The sequence below is a fragment of the Pseudovirgaria hyperparasitica genome (genome assembly GCF_010093815.1).
Source record: "Pseudovirgaria hyperparasitica strain CBS 121739 unplaced genomic scaffold EJ05scaffold_21, whole genome shotgun sequence".
NCBI classification, from domain to species: domain Eukaryota; kingdom Fungi; phylum Ascomycota; class Dothideomycetes; order Acrospermales; family Acrospermaceae; genus Pseudovirgaria; species Pseudovirgaria hyperparasitica.
In genome coordinates, this window is record NW_022985569.1 from 184,855 (window position 1) to 198,987 (window position 14,133).

Below are 14,133 nucleotides of genomic sequence, written 5' to 3' on the forward strand. Positions count from 1 at the left end.
GCCGTGGGCGCGTACTTTCAGCAAACCAAAGACGCGGTCGCGTACAGAGGGTTCTGAGTGGTCCGCAATTCAGTGTTCAAGAACAGATCCAGACTTTGGTCAGCGTGAAGAGAGGAGAAGATCCGATGGCTTGTTCCTAGGATGTGTAAGGATATAGAAGGCGGTCAGTAGATGACGGTCAAGGGGCTGTGACTGCGGTGAGGCCTCGACCTTCGAGAAAATTGATACAGCTTGCATAACAAATCATAGCAACCCAAAATAAGGGGACAGCACACTAAAATGCCTGCGCCCAAAAGCATTGATCCATCCGGCCAATGCTCGGACCGAGCGTGTTTCTGCTGTGCGAACATTATGCTTGCTGGCAGGACAACTACATGTATATAAACATATATCACACGTCCGCATAAACTCGCGAGTAAAGATTGCAGTAGGCCATGGATGTATAATAGTATCTCTAAGTCTAGCTGTAACTTAAACGCACTGACACACTCATACTGTTTACCAGTTGGATCCATGCTGCTGCTCCTGATTAAGAGGCCGAGCAGCCTGAGCGCCCGCTCTTGCCTTCAAAAGGAAGGACCTCGGCAACACATCGTTAGCAGTAGCCCTTTTCCCTGTGCCTTTCGGCATCTTGGACAGCTCCATTAGAGGGGCTTACCTGGGGTAACAAGAGTTCGGCAAACATATAATATTGACACCTCCGCTTCCCCCAATCCTCGTGCTATTCAGCAGTCACAACCATGGCAGGCGAAGTGCGACAACCAATTGACACCAGGTCGTTAGAGCGCTACATTGAAGCAAATGTTCCAGAAATCAAGGTTCCGCTCAAAGTAAAGCAGGTATGCTGTTATGTACTCTGTGGAAGTCGGCGCCGGTCAGTAACGATGTCACAGTTTGGATATGGCCAGTCGAACCCTACCTATCAGCTTATCGATAAGACTGGCGCAAAGTATGTGATGCGCAAGAAGCCTCCAGGCAAGCTATTGTCTAAGGCCGCCCATAAAGTAGACCGAGAGTATCGCATCATACATGCCCTGGAGAAGACAGATGTTCCAGTACCAAAAGCATACTGCTTATGTGAGGACGACAGCATTGTTGGAACAGCATTCTATATAATGGAGTTCTTGGATGGGCGCATTTTTGAGGATCCATCACTTCCAGGCGTTTCCTCTCAAGATCGAACGGAAATGTGGCACGACGTCGTGCGTACACTTGCCAAGTTCCACACCGTAGATCCAGACTCTGTCGGGCTCCCAACATTTGGGAAGAAGTCGGGGTTCTACACCAGACAAATCGCTACCTTTGCGATGATATCTGCGGCTCAAGCGCAAGCAAAAGACAAGGAGACAAAGAAGCCTGTTGGCCAGATACCCCACTACGACCAGATGGTGGAGATATTTGGTAAGGAGGAGAATCAGCCAAAGGACAGGGCGACGTTCGTTCACGGCGATTATAAGGTGTTTGCATTGTTAAGAGAGACTATCCGTGATGCATACTAACGCATATAGATTGATAACCTAGTGTTCCATAAAACGGAACCTCGAGTCATTGGAATTCTTGAGTAGGTCTTCAGTCCTTGTGCGCAGCTACCATACTTATCCCTATTAGCTGGGAGATGGCTACAATAGGTCATCCATTATCCGATTTATCAAACCTTCTCATGCCGTTTGTTCTTGCAAAGTCGAGGCTTGCGGCGGAAATAGGCAAGGGCAACATGGCTTTTAAATCCGATAACCCTGATGGGCTGCCAGAACACGACCAGCTTGTACGATGGTATTCAGACGCTGCTAGATGGGATCCATCGCCTGATATGACCTTTGGTGAGGCCTTCAGCATGTACAGAGGATCCGTGATCTTGCAGGGCATTGCCGCCCGGTACGCTCTGCGGCAAGCAAGCAGTGCACAGGCCAAGGAATATGGAAGCAGGATGGCACCGTACGGAGAACTAGCTTGGGACCTGATACAGTTGTTCAAGAAAGAGAAGTCGTCGAAGGCCAAGTTATGAAAAATGAAGTCCCCGGTCTCGGAACAGGTCAGGGTCGCTGCTGGGAGAATTGTATAATGAGTGACGTGCTTTCATTGGTGTATGATATCGATGTTGGCATACCTTGGGGTATCTGCCGATGAAATATTAGGCAGCTGGATCTCATTTGCCCAATCCCATGAAACGCCTGTCTGCCGTTTGTCGTCATATGGCGAGTAACCATGACTGTCTAATGCTGTTGCATGCGCTCTCCTCGATCGTTGCCACCGATACGCTCCAGAGCCTAAGGCCCCCATTAGTGTGTATTCCACAATATCGTGGGCGCGATGCGATATACCTCAAGCATGACGACCGAATTTCCTCTTATGACCACCATACCAATTTTCACCTTCTCGCCACCAGGCTTCTCCTCCACAGCATCATCTAGGACGATGTTGAGAAAGACATCATAGCCGCGAAGAACGCCCATCACTCGTCTGCTCCCGTTGAGCTGCACGTATAACCTCTTGTCAAGGTACTAGGTAAAAGGCTGTAAGCGCGTTCTAAGCTAGGAGTTTTGCTTCTCATTACCTTCTTGAGCTCAGGCTGTGCTTGAGGCATCGTAATTATGTTGCAAGTCCGTAGTTGTAATCGTAGGTAGTGGCAGGCGCAATTGTCCGTTCAGGGTTGAGCGGGTGAGTTGCGGTGTTGGGTTGTTTGTGGTGGTTGTGGCTAAGAGTTCAGACGTGGTGAGGGATGTGAGTGATGAGCAGGCGGTAATAAAACAATTAAGGTAAATTACCGGTTCGTACTGAAACTTCCACCTCGACGCACCGTTAGCGCGAAAGGTCTAGAGGTGGCCTAATTAGTGGATGAACGACCGCAACGCCTTTTGGAGCAGGCCAACTTTCGGTCATTGACGCAAGCACATCCGATGTCAGCCAGTCTCAACAATCAGCAATCAACTATACATCCACTATGGCACTAAAGAAGTCTTTATCAGCTCGGCGAGTACCCCGCAAGATCGGTAGCGATGGGGAGCAGGACGATGAGGCAATACCTGCCGACCATTCTTCGCAAGGTATGACTTTCCCCCATAATCCTCCAGCACTGCTCTAATGTGTCCTGACAGATCGCTGATATGGTCCTTAGAATCCGCTGTAAAGAAGCCTTCCACCTCAGGGAAAGCGAAGAAGCGTTCGAGCCTTCGCATGTCTTTCGGTCTTAGCGAAGCCGACAACGAAGTAATAAACGAGCGTACACCAATGTCGATACCGAAAAGAACAAATTTCACCCGCGTAGCTACTGAAAACAAAGCCAAACGGTCTTCCATGTTGACTGAGCATCTTCCTTTCCGAGCAGACCTTTCAGAAGACAAGCCTAATTACAGCAAAGAGTACTTAGCTGAATTGAAGCAAAGTACACCCTCTGCTCCTAAGGTCGACTTGGTATTGTCAGATGAGGAGACACAGGAAATCCAAGAGCTTAATATCGCTGCAAAGTTCGGGTCCATGGCAGCCTTGGAATCGGAAAGGTCAGCCTTCATCCCGAGTGAAGCCGAAATACGCGAGAAGAAGGAAAGACGGCGGCGTCTTGCCCGAGAGGACAACTACATTGTCCTAAACGGTCGCAATGAAATAGCTAGTGAAGATGAAGAACTTACAGATGACGAGTTCGCACCTCGTAGGACAAAGAATTTTGAGATAGCAGAATGGAAAGACCAGCACAAATATGGCGAGACGCGTCTTGAACACGAAGACGAAGACCTTGCGGAAGGCTTCGACGAATATGTTGAAGATGGTGGTATCTCACTCGGACGAAAGGCGGAACGAGAAGCACAAAAGAAACGGCGAGCTGAGATGGCAAGCATGATTGCAGATGCTGAGGGCGGCTCCTCGGATAATTGCTCGGACGACTCAATTTTCGAACTTAATGATGCATACGAAGCTGCCCAAGCTAAAGCCGGCGCATATAACTCTCGTAGCGGTCTTCGAAATCGCAATGACGGGCGGCAAACTCCGCCAAGGATAACGCCATTGCCTAACCTCAAAGACGTCATGCAAAGGCTGAGAGACAATGTGAAGCATGTGGAGGAGGAGAGAGCCATGAAATTGAGACGACTGGAAGAGCTGAGAGCTGAAAGAGCTCAGGTCAAAGACCGCGAAACCTGGATTCAGGCACAGTTAAAGGAAACTGGAGATAGATACGAGAAACTGCGTGTTGAAGCAGGTATCAGCACTGTCGCGCTTACACCCCATGATACTGCGAATTCTGAAAAGCTTGCCCTTGGGCGCGGTCTAGAAAACTTAGGGGTAGGGCCGGTCACTAGTCAGATCGAAGACAGCGAAGCTTGATCCGTAGTATTCTCACAAGGCTTGCTGTTGGTGAAGCGAACTAAAAGGAGAAATACTCAATTTGAGAACGACAACAGGCGACTTGGTCAGACCAACGTGAGAACTAAATTTCGTGAGCACGAGAGCACGGCAGGTATAGGTGTACACCAATGTCTCATCATGTCATCTTGCCGGGATATGCACAGCAATTGATCGCGTCGTTGACACGAACGTCACCAAACATAGCGGGGCGACCTTCCAGGTAGGGATCAAGAACCTTCGATGCACATCATGCGGCTCTCAGCTGTTTCGAGATCCTCCCTCTACAACAGCCTCACAACTGATGCTGTCTCACCTCCCGCAAATTGTTCCAATATATGTAAGAGTACGGGCCTTTGTATTACGCTGGTTGGAAAGTTGGCCAAGTTCTTCGAATGTCGAACATCACCTATTTTCCAGGGCTTCCATCTTCGATGCTGCTTTCTTCGATGCTGCTTCGAAAATGCTGCTTCGAAAATGCTGCTTTGAAAATGCTGCTTCGAAAATGCTACCATTTCCAAATTCAGCGAGACGATGCTCGGCGCAATTGATTGATAGTTTGGTCCCAAAGCCGTTGAAAAGTCAAACGTGTTCGTCGACTAAGCTCGGACGTCGCCGCCTTATCTCCTGTTTCAGAGAATGATCCACGCATGATGGCCCTTGAGCAGTGCCTGGTCCTAGCATACCTAGTCGAAAAACCCCTCGCTTTTATCAAATCAGAGCAAGACCTTGACTGACGTCTCAAGGATCATGTCTTCGGGCTCTGGTGGGCTGATCAATTGGAGAACTATATGGACAAGACGTGCCCGAAAGAGGTGCAGTCGTGCAATCGTCTTTCCCTCGACCCAGCGTGTATCAAACTGCACCGCGGCTCATCTATAGAGACTGCATGCATACCTGTTCTGGAGCGTCTGTGTTGCCGTTGGCCATCAGGTTTTGACATATATATGTTCCCCGGCTGAACATTATACAATGGCGAATACCACTTCAGGGTATCGAGGCTCGCGAGCACTAATATCGGCTGTTATTGCCTCATTGAACCTGGGATATGTTGTTGGCTACAGAGTTGAAACCGTCGTCACCCTCGTTCAGACGACAGTCTGGATCAACACCCTCTCGGCCTACTCTGCTTTGCCTACCTGTGCGCAAACACCAATCAATAATGTCGTTAGAAATATGGAGAACGGATGTGGCGACGGGAATCGTCTTACAAGCTTCAGTTGCTTCTGCTCCGAATCAAGCAGGTACGTACACGTATTCCATTTATCGGGTTCCAGCCAGCTGATTTGTGTCTAAGCGCCTTCAACACAATCATATCCAGGGCCGTTCAATCAGAATGCGCAAACGATGCCGCCGTGGCAAACGACGTCGGCAATGCCATGAACGTCTTCGCCGAATATTGCAGACAGTCGCCCATCATCCGACTCGGCGCTGCTACAATAACAACCGAAATCACTGAGATCCATCAGACTGCAGCTCCAGCATCAAGTACATCCCTCCCAACATCAACCTCATTCCCCTCGAGCGGTATCAGCGCTCAGACACGAATCGCAATCGCCATACCGGTCGTCATTGGCGCTGCCCTCCTACTCCTTGCCATCGTCGCTGGATTTTTGTACCTTCGCCGCAGTCATGAGGGCAGGAATCAATCTCAGTCCTGGAATGATCGAACAACTCAGTCTCAAACCTGGCATGGTCGAACAAACCATCCTCAGCCAGGGGACAATCAAACGACCGAGTGTCAAACCTGGCATGGTCGAACGACCGACCATCATCCATTCGACGATCGGGCAACACAGTCTTCACCCTGGAATGACTCATATGCGCACCTAATTCCGCCAAAAGAAGTGGCAGGCATGCAGCGCTACGAACTCGCAGGCGAGACAGTCAAGCGACAGGAGCTTCCCGAGAATCTTGCAAAGGGCACTTTGCACGGGGAGGATAATTTCGTCCCAGAAAAGGCAGATTCGTCTGAATGGGAATTTACACTACCGATTCAGGAGCCTCCTTATCCACCGGCGGTTACGCAGAGGACGTTCGTCGAGGTGCATCACTGGGACATTCCGTCAGAAAGCGGACTGGATACGATCATCAGTCCGCTCGATGAAAGATATGGAAGAGGGGGGACTGGCACGACGTGGCTTACGGTCCCGTCGCCGCTGCCGCCAGAGTATTCATAATATTACAGTAGATATAGAGCTCATGTATAAAAGAAAGCTTATGGATTGCCTTTGTACAGATTGTCGATTGTATGTTCTATTTGGATGTGCTATGTATGTAATTCGGCTGATCTAATGATGTGTGCGTTCCGGCGTGTATGTACCATGCAGTCTGCGCGTATTCTCCGTGGTTACAATAATGAACTTTAGACTCAGGGAAACTGTTCTTATATAAACTGGTGTGAGCTTGGGTCTCGCAGGTCTGTGTAAAACCTCGTTTAATGTTCGGCGTGTCTGCAAGCTCCCGGGTCTAGTTCGCTACTGTTCCAGCTACATTTGGTATCTCATTGAAGACTAATAGAATTGAAAAGCAACGCCAAGGGCAAAATGAGGAGGGCTTGGATAAATGACAATGAAACCGCGCGAATATATATCGGAACATAAAAGAAGTCCCTGGGTAGTATTCGCTGCTTGCGTAGACCAGCTCCTATTTCCTCCGCGTGTAGGTTTCTTCATCTTTTAGCTATACATCTCGCTTCCATCAGATTTGCAACGGCGAGAGTATCAAACGGCACTGTGATAGGTTATGTCCATTGGGTGCCCATAGAGGACGGGCTCCTGGGCTGAATGTAGTCTATATGGTTGGACTAATGTTACCAAGTTATTGTGATGCATCTTGGCGATTCTTCCAATCTGAACAGCTCAAATGACAGGCAAGAGGCGGACTAAGGTCCATGGATCTCAGGGAATTAATTCAAATGCAGCTTACATGTCGGCTTCTGCTGGGTAGGCCTGAACAGTTCACTTGTCCGAACAGGGGGACATCTGGCTGTCTCCCCGCGGCATTGGGTCTTCTACAGTTGATTCATGCACCAGTCTAGTCAGGCTACAACTGATAATAGATGGCTGCACGTAGGTCTGGGTTTCAATGGCCTGATTTTGCGGAACTGCAGCAGGTTACATAATAAACAAACCACATTCCCTATCATCAAGAACTTCTGAGTCGTTCAAGCGAGAGGCTGGACGGAACTCACTCAAGACAGCTCTTGTGTGATTCAACTGGTATGTCGTGTAGATTTCTCGCCACTGGACTCTGCTCTGAGTTACCGTCCTGATATCTGACCACGATGAACATCTAACGCCAAGCTATACACATTTTAAGACTAACAACTCGAGTGTCCGCACTCCGGAAATAGTAAGACATAGGCATCTGCTGGCCGAATGTATTAAAAGCGGTGTCAAAGATTATGTTATCTCTAGGTGGCGATTACGATGGACACTAAGGAATGCCGCAGTCTTAAGAGGATTATCCTGCCGTTTCGTGAGCGCATTGATTTGTACCTAAGCAGAAACCTTGAGAGGTTAGGTGTGACATGGGGAAGCATTTATCTATATCGTGAACTCGTTAGCTTAGGATGAGATCTACGAGAGAGTGCCCCAATTTCTCTGGCTTTGATAGTCTCGGCCAGAGTCTTTCGTGACAACGCAGGGTTATTCAGCTTGGAGCAGGGCTATACTCATGTCCTAGACAGCTTTCTCTGAGAGCGCTCCAGTACCACAACGTATCAAGATGACATAGCGTAGCTGCCACAGAAAGTGGTAGCCAATGTATGTATTCTACCAAGAGTTCGTTTACTCTTATAGCCTCGGTGTCAGGTCACCATTTTGCGAGCATGTTGGCTAATAGCTTAAGTACCGACGTCGACATGGAAAATGAATACTTGCGGTTGACGGTTGACCAGTGAAACGTGCATAGCGATCAGGCATATAAATATCTGCTACTTCGATGGGAAGATGGTCATACGAAGCCATTGTGTCTCTTCCTTGAATCTTTGGTGATTATATTCCATCACCACGGGTTGGAGTGGAGGCATTGCCATCGTAACTTTCAGTGTACTCAATGAGGTCATCGAGATACCTTTGAAGCATATAATTTTTACCGGCGTTTTTCGGTCCTTTTTGAGACTCATCAACCTAGGTCAGTACCCTTACGGATATCAGAGGCTCGCGTTGAATGACTTTTGTCATAATCTTCAGTTCTCTCTCGGTATTCCCGCGTAGAAAGAAGTCAAGTAGAGTTTGAATATTAACTTAATAGTAGTATTCTATAGGGTGAATAAGTATAAAGTAAGATTCAATCCTTATATGTATGCTTCAGGGTTCCTGCAAAGCTTTTCAACCATGTGCCCCCTGTGGACCACTCTCTTCTGCTAATCGTACGATGGTTGGCATGCAACTCCATGTAACTATTGATTCGATCCGAAGAAATGGTTTCTAAATCCTTCCCTCGAGCGTAGATCTTGTGATAATACGTCAATATCGGTTCGGGAATTGCAAACTTCTTAAATGAACGTTGTGACGGTATTATCTTTGAAGTTAGTGGAAGAAGAAGACTGAACAGTTGCTGAGATGGCATTTTTCTCATTGAAAGGCCTCTCTTTCCTTGGATGTGCCACCCAATGTGCATCACCCGAGCTATATGGACGTTACCCGCACACACATGGTAACAGTGAAGTCAATTTTTGAACGAGGGTGGAGTCTTTATTGCATCCTCATATGAGAAAAATGCATACGCAGAAAGTTTCGTGCGGTGGTCATGCACTTGAAACTCCTAGTAGGTCATGTTCGAACACCTGTTATTGTGACGGTACCAGATCGATGTAAGGCTGATGATATCGGTCCAATATACAAGATGGAACCGTGAAACTTGGCTGAAGGCAGTAAACACTCACTCAGAAAGCTAATTCGTCCTCGCTACTACCTATAGTCTCAGGGGAATACACACGTGCAATCAGTCTTGGAGTGACCGCCTTCCTTTTCCTCCTGGCAATTGTCCTTGATGTGGGTGATGTGCTTAAATAGTAATCCGATTCCGATAACAGACTGTGGCGCTTCCTCATCTTATTCCTCCAGCTGCTGGTCGATGCCTCCACGTCCATGATTCCGAATCGCGATTTGGGCCTATTGGAAAGTGGATCCTGGGATGAGGAAGGAGCATGCATGTGCACCAATCTTGAAGGGGTCTTGGAAAATTTAGTTGGTGAACTCGGTTTGCTTCGAGGGGCAGGGGTCACGGGCTCCGACATTTCGGTGCTTTTTATGCTTTCTATGCTGTCCATTACATCTGGATGACTGTTTTCATTGTCCATAGACTCGATTTCATCTTCACGTTCGGAGCCAGGCACCTCTGCCTGCACCATTGACTGTCTGAAGTCATCTCCACTATCATTTGAAACATCTGGCTCTTCGCTCTCGCAGACTGCGGTCGAGTTTTTGACAAGCGTATCGTGCTGCAGAAGTCCCGATGATCCTATGGTCTTGTTAAGCAGACTCCGTTTGATGGGTATACTCTTGTCGAGTTCTGTCGTGCTACCGGGACTGAACTGATTGTCATTATCATACAGGTTGGGGATCTCCGATGGTGGCTGAAAAGTCTTCCGAACCGATTCCGTACTATGTTCGCGGCAGCTGCTGTGACGAGCATAATTGTGGCTCCGCCTGCTTACTGGGGAGGATGAATGGGGCACAGCAATGCCATCCACTTCTTTTTCGACTACCTTCGGTCTATCCAGAAGCGGCTGTGTTTGTCCAAGCACGATTCCACGACCATAATCAGGAGATCTTGCAACATCTGCCCGGAGACCCAGTCCACTACTATCAAGCCAATGCGTTGAAGAGCTAGCGGTCTCTCCGCGGCTTAAAAGATGATAATAACGTGCAGATACTTGAGATTGCCGCATGTGCGGAAAATGTTTCGCAACAATATCTCGCCAACTCCAATGGCATGTAATTCTAAGCTTAAGGATCAAAGCGTCCTCTTCATGATTAAACAGAGATTTTGTGCCAGAGTGTCGTTTGACAGAGCCAGAAGATGGGGAATGTTCCGCATCCGCCGATCTTTTACGCAGTCGCTGGCGTGGCACAGCCCAGAGGCTCTCACTGAATGGTGCATGTTGCTGGGCGGGACGGGCGGTTGGGGCTGGCGTTGTTTTAGAATTGTACTGATGTACCGGGCGGGATATCCCAGGGGTATTCGGAACGTTGGCTGGCAAAGGAGGGGCTGCCCAGATAGGATCCGGAGTTGATACGTTCGCACCTTTCCATATCTGCATGAATTGCGCGATATTTTGAGATATCTGTTGTCCAAGTTGCTCCATAACGGCGATATCCGGCGTCCGACAAGCTTGATACGAAACCGCTGGGACATCGGAGCCATGGGAGCCTTCTGAGTCTTGAATAGGGTGAACATCGACAAACTTGTGTTGCACATCAGAAAGTCTAACGTCTGTATTAGAAGTCAGATGCTTGATCGATGTCATCTTCGTTTGTTTCTGCTCCTTTGCTACTCCCACTCGCTTTGATAAGGACGAGACGCTCAATGATGCCAACTCATCTTCGGAACCTTCATTCTCTTCTGCCCGAGTTACTTCGGATGCATTCCCCAATTGATCCTCTTCGAGCCTTGGGATTTTCTCATATCCAGCTTCGTCTTCGTCTCCGTTTGCGATGGGTGACAATGACTCGATTTGTGTTTGCGCAAGACCATTTGCATAGTTCGCTATAATGTTTATTCCAGATTTGCGGTCTCCAATGTCCTGTTCCGACATCATCTTATCAATATGTCCATTGTTCTCTACGATGTGGCCCGTCTCGAAATCGATGATGTCACCAACCCCCGTGAAGTCGTGCTCATATTTTGCTATTATCTCTTCAAACCGGCTCTTCAAGTTTTGATCATTGAGGTGCCTGGCTTGGTCAAGCGTAAGCGCTGTGTCAGAGCTTAGGGACAGGGAGGTCATGGCAAAGCTAATCCTCGGGGTCGTATGTATGATAGCTGTGGATGCGCAATGCGCAACGCGCAGAAGGGAAGTGAGATAGACAATAGAAGATGGTATGCAGAGACGACGCGATCTAGACGCGTTGAGCACGTTCGGGTTAGATTCCGTTCCGAGGTCACTTGTCTAGAACTTAATAATCTTAGCACGTAAGCATACTACTCGTGTGCCATTCTATCTAACTAAAGCCTTTAATATCTATTTGCTTATATCTTATTATATGATAATAGATGCCTATATATACAGTAGCTCTATAAACTCAATCTATTATTAGAAAAAGTACTGGTACTATAATTATTTCTTCTCTTTCCTAGGCTACTTAGCATTTAAGACTTATAAAATATATGGAGTTATATATTCTAATAAAATCTAGTCTATATATAGTATAATATATAGATAATTATAACTTATATAGAGGTAGAGGAATCTAATAGACCTTCAAGGAGGGGAAGAGAAGTACTATGGATGTACCGAAGGAAGCTAAATGCCAAGAGTATTAGGTTCTAGGTAATGTGCAAAGCCCGACGTCACATGCGCAGTCATGCAGGCCTCCCCTCGCTATAAGCTCTACTTCTCTATACACCTGAACCTGCTCACCGAAATGAATACTCGTTGGTGGCTCTCTGACCACGGAATAATGCTCTTTGCTTCACCATAAGATGGACCCATCACAATTAATCTGTCCGTAAGAGATCTAAGACTGGAAGATGCAGTGCCAGAAATGCAGGCAACCCGTTCACATCGATGGCTCTCTGGACAACCTCAATGCCGCAGCGTTCAAGCTTCTGATAGGTAAGCCGGTGAACTACTTACATACGTGTCTCTCCATCTAATTAATTTCAGACTCCTCTGCTGTTTTAACGGAAAACGGATCCTTGCGCTCAAGACAAGCCCGGCCTACATATTCCCAGGATCGCCGTTCAGAATATGAAAAAGCTTCTCAACCGTCACGTAGTCCTATATTCAAACGATCATTGCCACATAGATCTAATCATGGTTCTGAGAAATACACTCTTACAGCGGACGGCCCAGGCATGTCTTTTGTCATGTTGTCCGAGTCTCAGGTAGAAACACATACTGCAGAAAGGGAGGGAGAAAGCACGATCAAAACTTCCGATGCCATACAAGATGCAACAAACTTGAAGCATAGGGGGAATGAAGTAGAAATGTCCTCTCAGAGGATGGATAAGACGAGTCGCCTTTTCGAGATACTGTCTGCTCGTTCTGATATCGATCACCCTATCTGCACCGAGTGCACCGAGTTACTCGTGGCAGGCCTACAGAAAAGACTGGGGCATACTACCAGAGAGAGGGATGCCTATGTGGAGTTTCTTCGAAATGCAAACGTCGACATACCGTCTGAGGAGGAGATTAAGCAGGCACAAGAAGCCCTGGGTGCGATGAGCGTGCGAGAGACCACGGCCATTGCTGAGCTCGAAAAGCTAGAATCGGAAAAAGCCGCTCTAGATTTGGAACTGCAGGTGCTGGATGATGAGAGTGAGAAGCTGAACATTGCTGAAGAAGAATTCTGGAGGGAACGCAACGCATTCGCGGCAGCATTCTCGGAGTTCAAAAGCCAAAGAGATGCCATCAACACGAAATATAACCATGATTCTAAGCAGTTGGAACGATTACAGCGCACTAATGTATTCAACGACACCTTCAATATCGGACACGATAATTACTTCGGGACTATAAATGGCTTACGACTCGGAAGGCTGTCTAATCATCCTGTAGAATGGCCCGAGATTAACGCAGCTTGGGGACAGACTTGCCTTCTACTCGCTACAGTTGCGGATCGTCTGAGTTTCAAGTTCCAAAATTACCGACTTGTTCCCATGGGTTCCACTTCAATCATCGTAAAAGTTGAATACCTGCAATCCAAATCCACGAACGACCCGTCCCATCCTGCTAAACCCAAAGAAACGTCTCTCGAACTCTTCAGCCACGGTGACATGCCTCTCGGCTTGGGCGGTCTCTGGCACAAGAAGTTCGACAATGCCATGATCGCCTTCCTAGAGTGCTTGCGCCAGATCGGCGACAGCGTCACGGCGTCGCCTGTTCCTGATAATCGTGTGAGTCTGAAGCTACCTTATGAGATCAAGAAGGATAAGATACATGATACGAGCATCAAGTTCAGCTTCAGCTCCGAGGAGAACTGGACCAAAGCATGTAAATATGTGCTTACGTGTTGTAAGTATCTGTTAGCACATGCGAGCAACCTTCATAATCCGCCACAGCAGCAGATAAGTTGACGCAGATGTATAATGTGGCTGTTCGCTTTTGAATATCGAAAATGTACTCGCGCCTATTGATCACGTCCTCAGCGTGGTCAGCTAGGCGACGGGATAGAGCATAACATTTATGGTCACGAAACACGTACATCGTGTTGGCACTTTTTTTGTACGCCAATCTCGCCCAACGTGGACAAATGGCTCAAATATATCGTTTGATAGCCGCCTCTATTTTATATAGAGTTCTTCACGATTGGGTTAGAGAAGCCACCTTCCACGGTCCTAGGTGCCTGTCCACAGGTCAGGTGAATCGGCGGTTCAATGTCACTCATTCCCATTATATAGTGGAAAGGTAAGCCGCCATCTTCAAATTCAACATTCCTGTGCTGATGCTGCTTTCAGCTTGTAATCTATGATGAGCAGCTATTGCCAATAGTTTTACCCCTATAACTTCATCACTTAAGGCACATAACAGTGCTTCGGTCATTCCTCGACGATCTCTTCGATGCCCGACGTCGGGCTACATGCCAAGCAACAGCGCAACGCGGTCCACCCAAGGGAGAAGGAAGC

The 14,133-nt window shown here is 47.8% G+C and overlaps 6 protein-coding genes across 6 annotated transcripts; 4 read left to right on the forward strand and 2 right to left on the reverse strand.

Moving 5' to 3' along the window:
* The first annotated feature begins 452 nt into the window (after positions 1 to 452).
* EJ05DRAFT_458235 (aminoglycoside phosphotransferas-like protein) lies at positions 453 to 2,120 on the forward strand. The gene is made up of 5 exons (XM_033742552.1): positions 453 to 839; positions 894 to 1,457; positions 1,509 to 1,561; positions 1,609 to 2,045; positions 2,108 to 2,120. Exons 1-4 carry the CDS (start codon positions 741 to 743, stop codon positions 2,003 to 2,005), a joined length of 1,113 nt encoding a protein of 370 aa, XP_033595697.1. The 5' UTR covers positions 453 to 740; the 3' UTR covers positions 2,006 to 2,045; positions 2,108 to 2,120.
* A 93-nt stretch (positions 2,121 to 2,213) lies between these two features.
* On the reverse strand, positions 2,214 to 2,584 carry EJ05DRAFT_505255 (small nuclear ribonucleoprotein; the record flags this gene model as incomplete). The annotated part of the gene is made up of 3 exons (XM_033747687.1): positions 2,214 to 2,267; positions 2,322 to 2,501; positions 2,555 to 2,584. 3 exons carry the CDS (start codon positions 2,582 to 2,584, stop codon positions 2,214 to 2,216), a joined length of 264 nt encoding a protein of 87 aa, XP_033595698.1.
* Positions 2,585 to 2,941: 357 nt separating this feature from the next.
* On the forward strand, positions 2,942 to 4,317 carry EJ05DRAFT_494996 (uncharacterized protein; the record flags this gene model as incomplete). Its single annotated transcript, XM_033746225.1, has 2 exons — positions 2,942 to 3,044; positions 3,116 to 4,317. 2 exons carry the CDS (start codon positions 2,942 to 2,944, stop codon positions 4,315 to 4,317), a joined length of 1,305 nt encoding a protein of 434 aa, XP_033595699.1.
* An 826-nt stretch (positions 4,318 to 5,143) lies between these two features.
* EJ05DRAFT_224319 (uncharacterized protein) lies at positions 5,144 to 6,553 on the forward strand. The gene is made up of 2 exons (XM_033739924.1): positions 5,144 to 5,579; positions 5,633 to 6,553. The coding sequence occupies exons 1-2, from the start codon at positions 5,308 to 5,310 to the stop codon at positions 6,513 to 6,515; spliced, it is 1,155 nt and encodes a 384-aa protein (XP_033595700.1). The 5' UTR covers positions 5,144 to 5,307; the 3' UTR covers positions 6,516 to 6,553.
* A 2,673-nt stretch (positions 6,554 to 9,226) lies between these two features.
* Positions 9,227 to 11,293, reverse strand: EJ05DRAFT_490301 (uncharacterized protein; the record flags this gene model as incomplete). Its single annotated transcript, XM_033745866.1, has 1 exon — positions 9,227 to 11,293. The coding sequence occupies one exon, from the start codon at positions 11,291 to 11,293 to the stop codon at positions 9,227 to 9,229; it is 2,067 nt and encodes a 688-aa protein (XP_033595701.1).
* A 743-nt stretch (positions 11,294 to 12,036) lies between these two features.
* Positions 12,037 to 13,584, forward strand: EJ05DRAFT_505259 (APG6-domain-containing protein; the record flags this gene model as incomplete). Its single annotated transcript, XM_033747688.1, has 2 exons — positions 12,037 to 12,121; positions 12,173 to 13,584. The coding sequence occupies 2 exons, from the start codon at positions 12,037 to 12,039 to the stop codon at positions 13,582 to 13,584; spliced, it is 1,497 nt and encodes a 498-aa protein (XP_033595702.1).
* Between the last annotated feature and the right edge of the window lie 549 nt (positions 13,585 to 14,133).

Excerpts from the sequence above, each read along its gene's own strand:
- EJ05DRAFT_224319 (XM_033739924.1), top strand. The coding sequence starts at position 5,308 with ATGGCGAATACCACTTCAGGGTATCGAGGCTCGCGAGCACTAATATCG. Across the intron at positions 5,580-5,632 it reads TTCTGCTCCGAATCAAGCAG|CGCCTTCAACACAATCATAT; the intron begins GTACGTACACGT and ends TTTGTGTCTAAG.
- EJ05DRAFT_458235 (XM_033742552.1), top strand. The coding sequence starts at position 741 with ATGGCAGGCGAAGTGCGACAACCAATTGACACCAGGTCGTTAGAGCGC. Across the intron at positions 840-893 it reads TTCCGCTCAAAGTAAAGCAG|TTTGGATATGGCCAGTCGAA; the intron begins GTATGCTGTTAT and ends ACGATGTCACAG. Across the intron at positions 1,458-1,508 it reads TCGTTCACGGCGATTATAAG|ATTGATAACCTAGTGTTCCA; the intron begins GTGTTTGCATTG and ends TAACGCATATAG.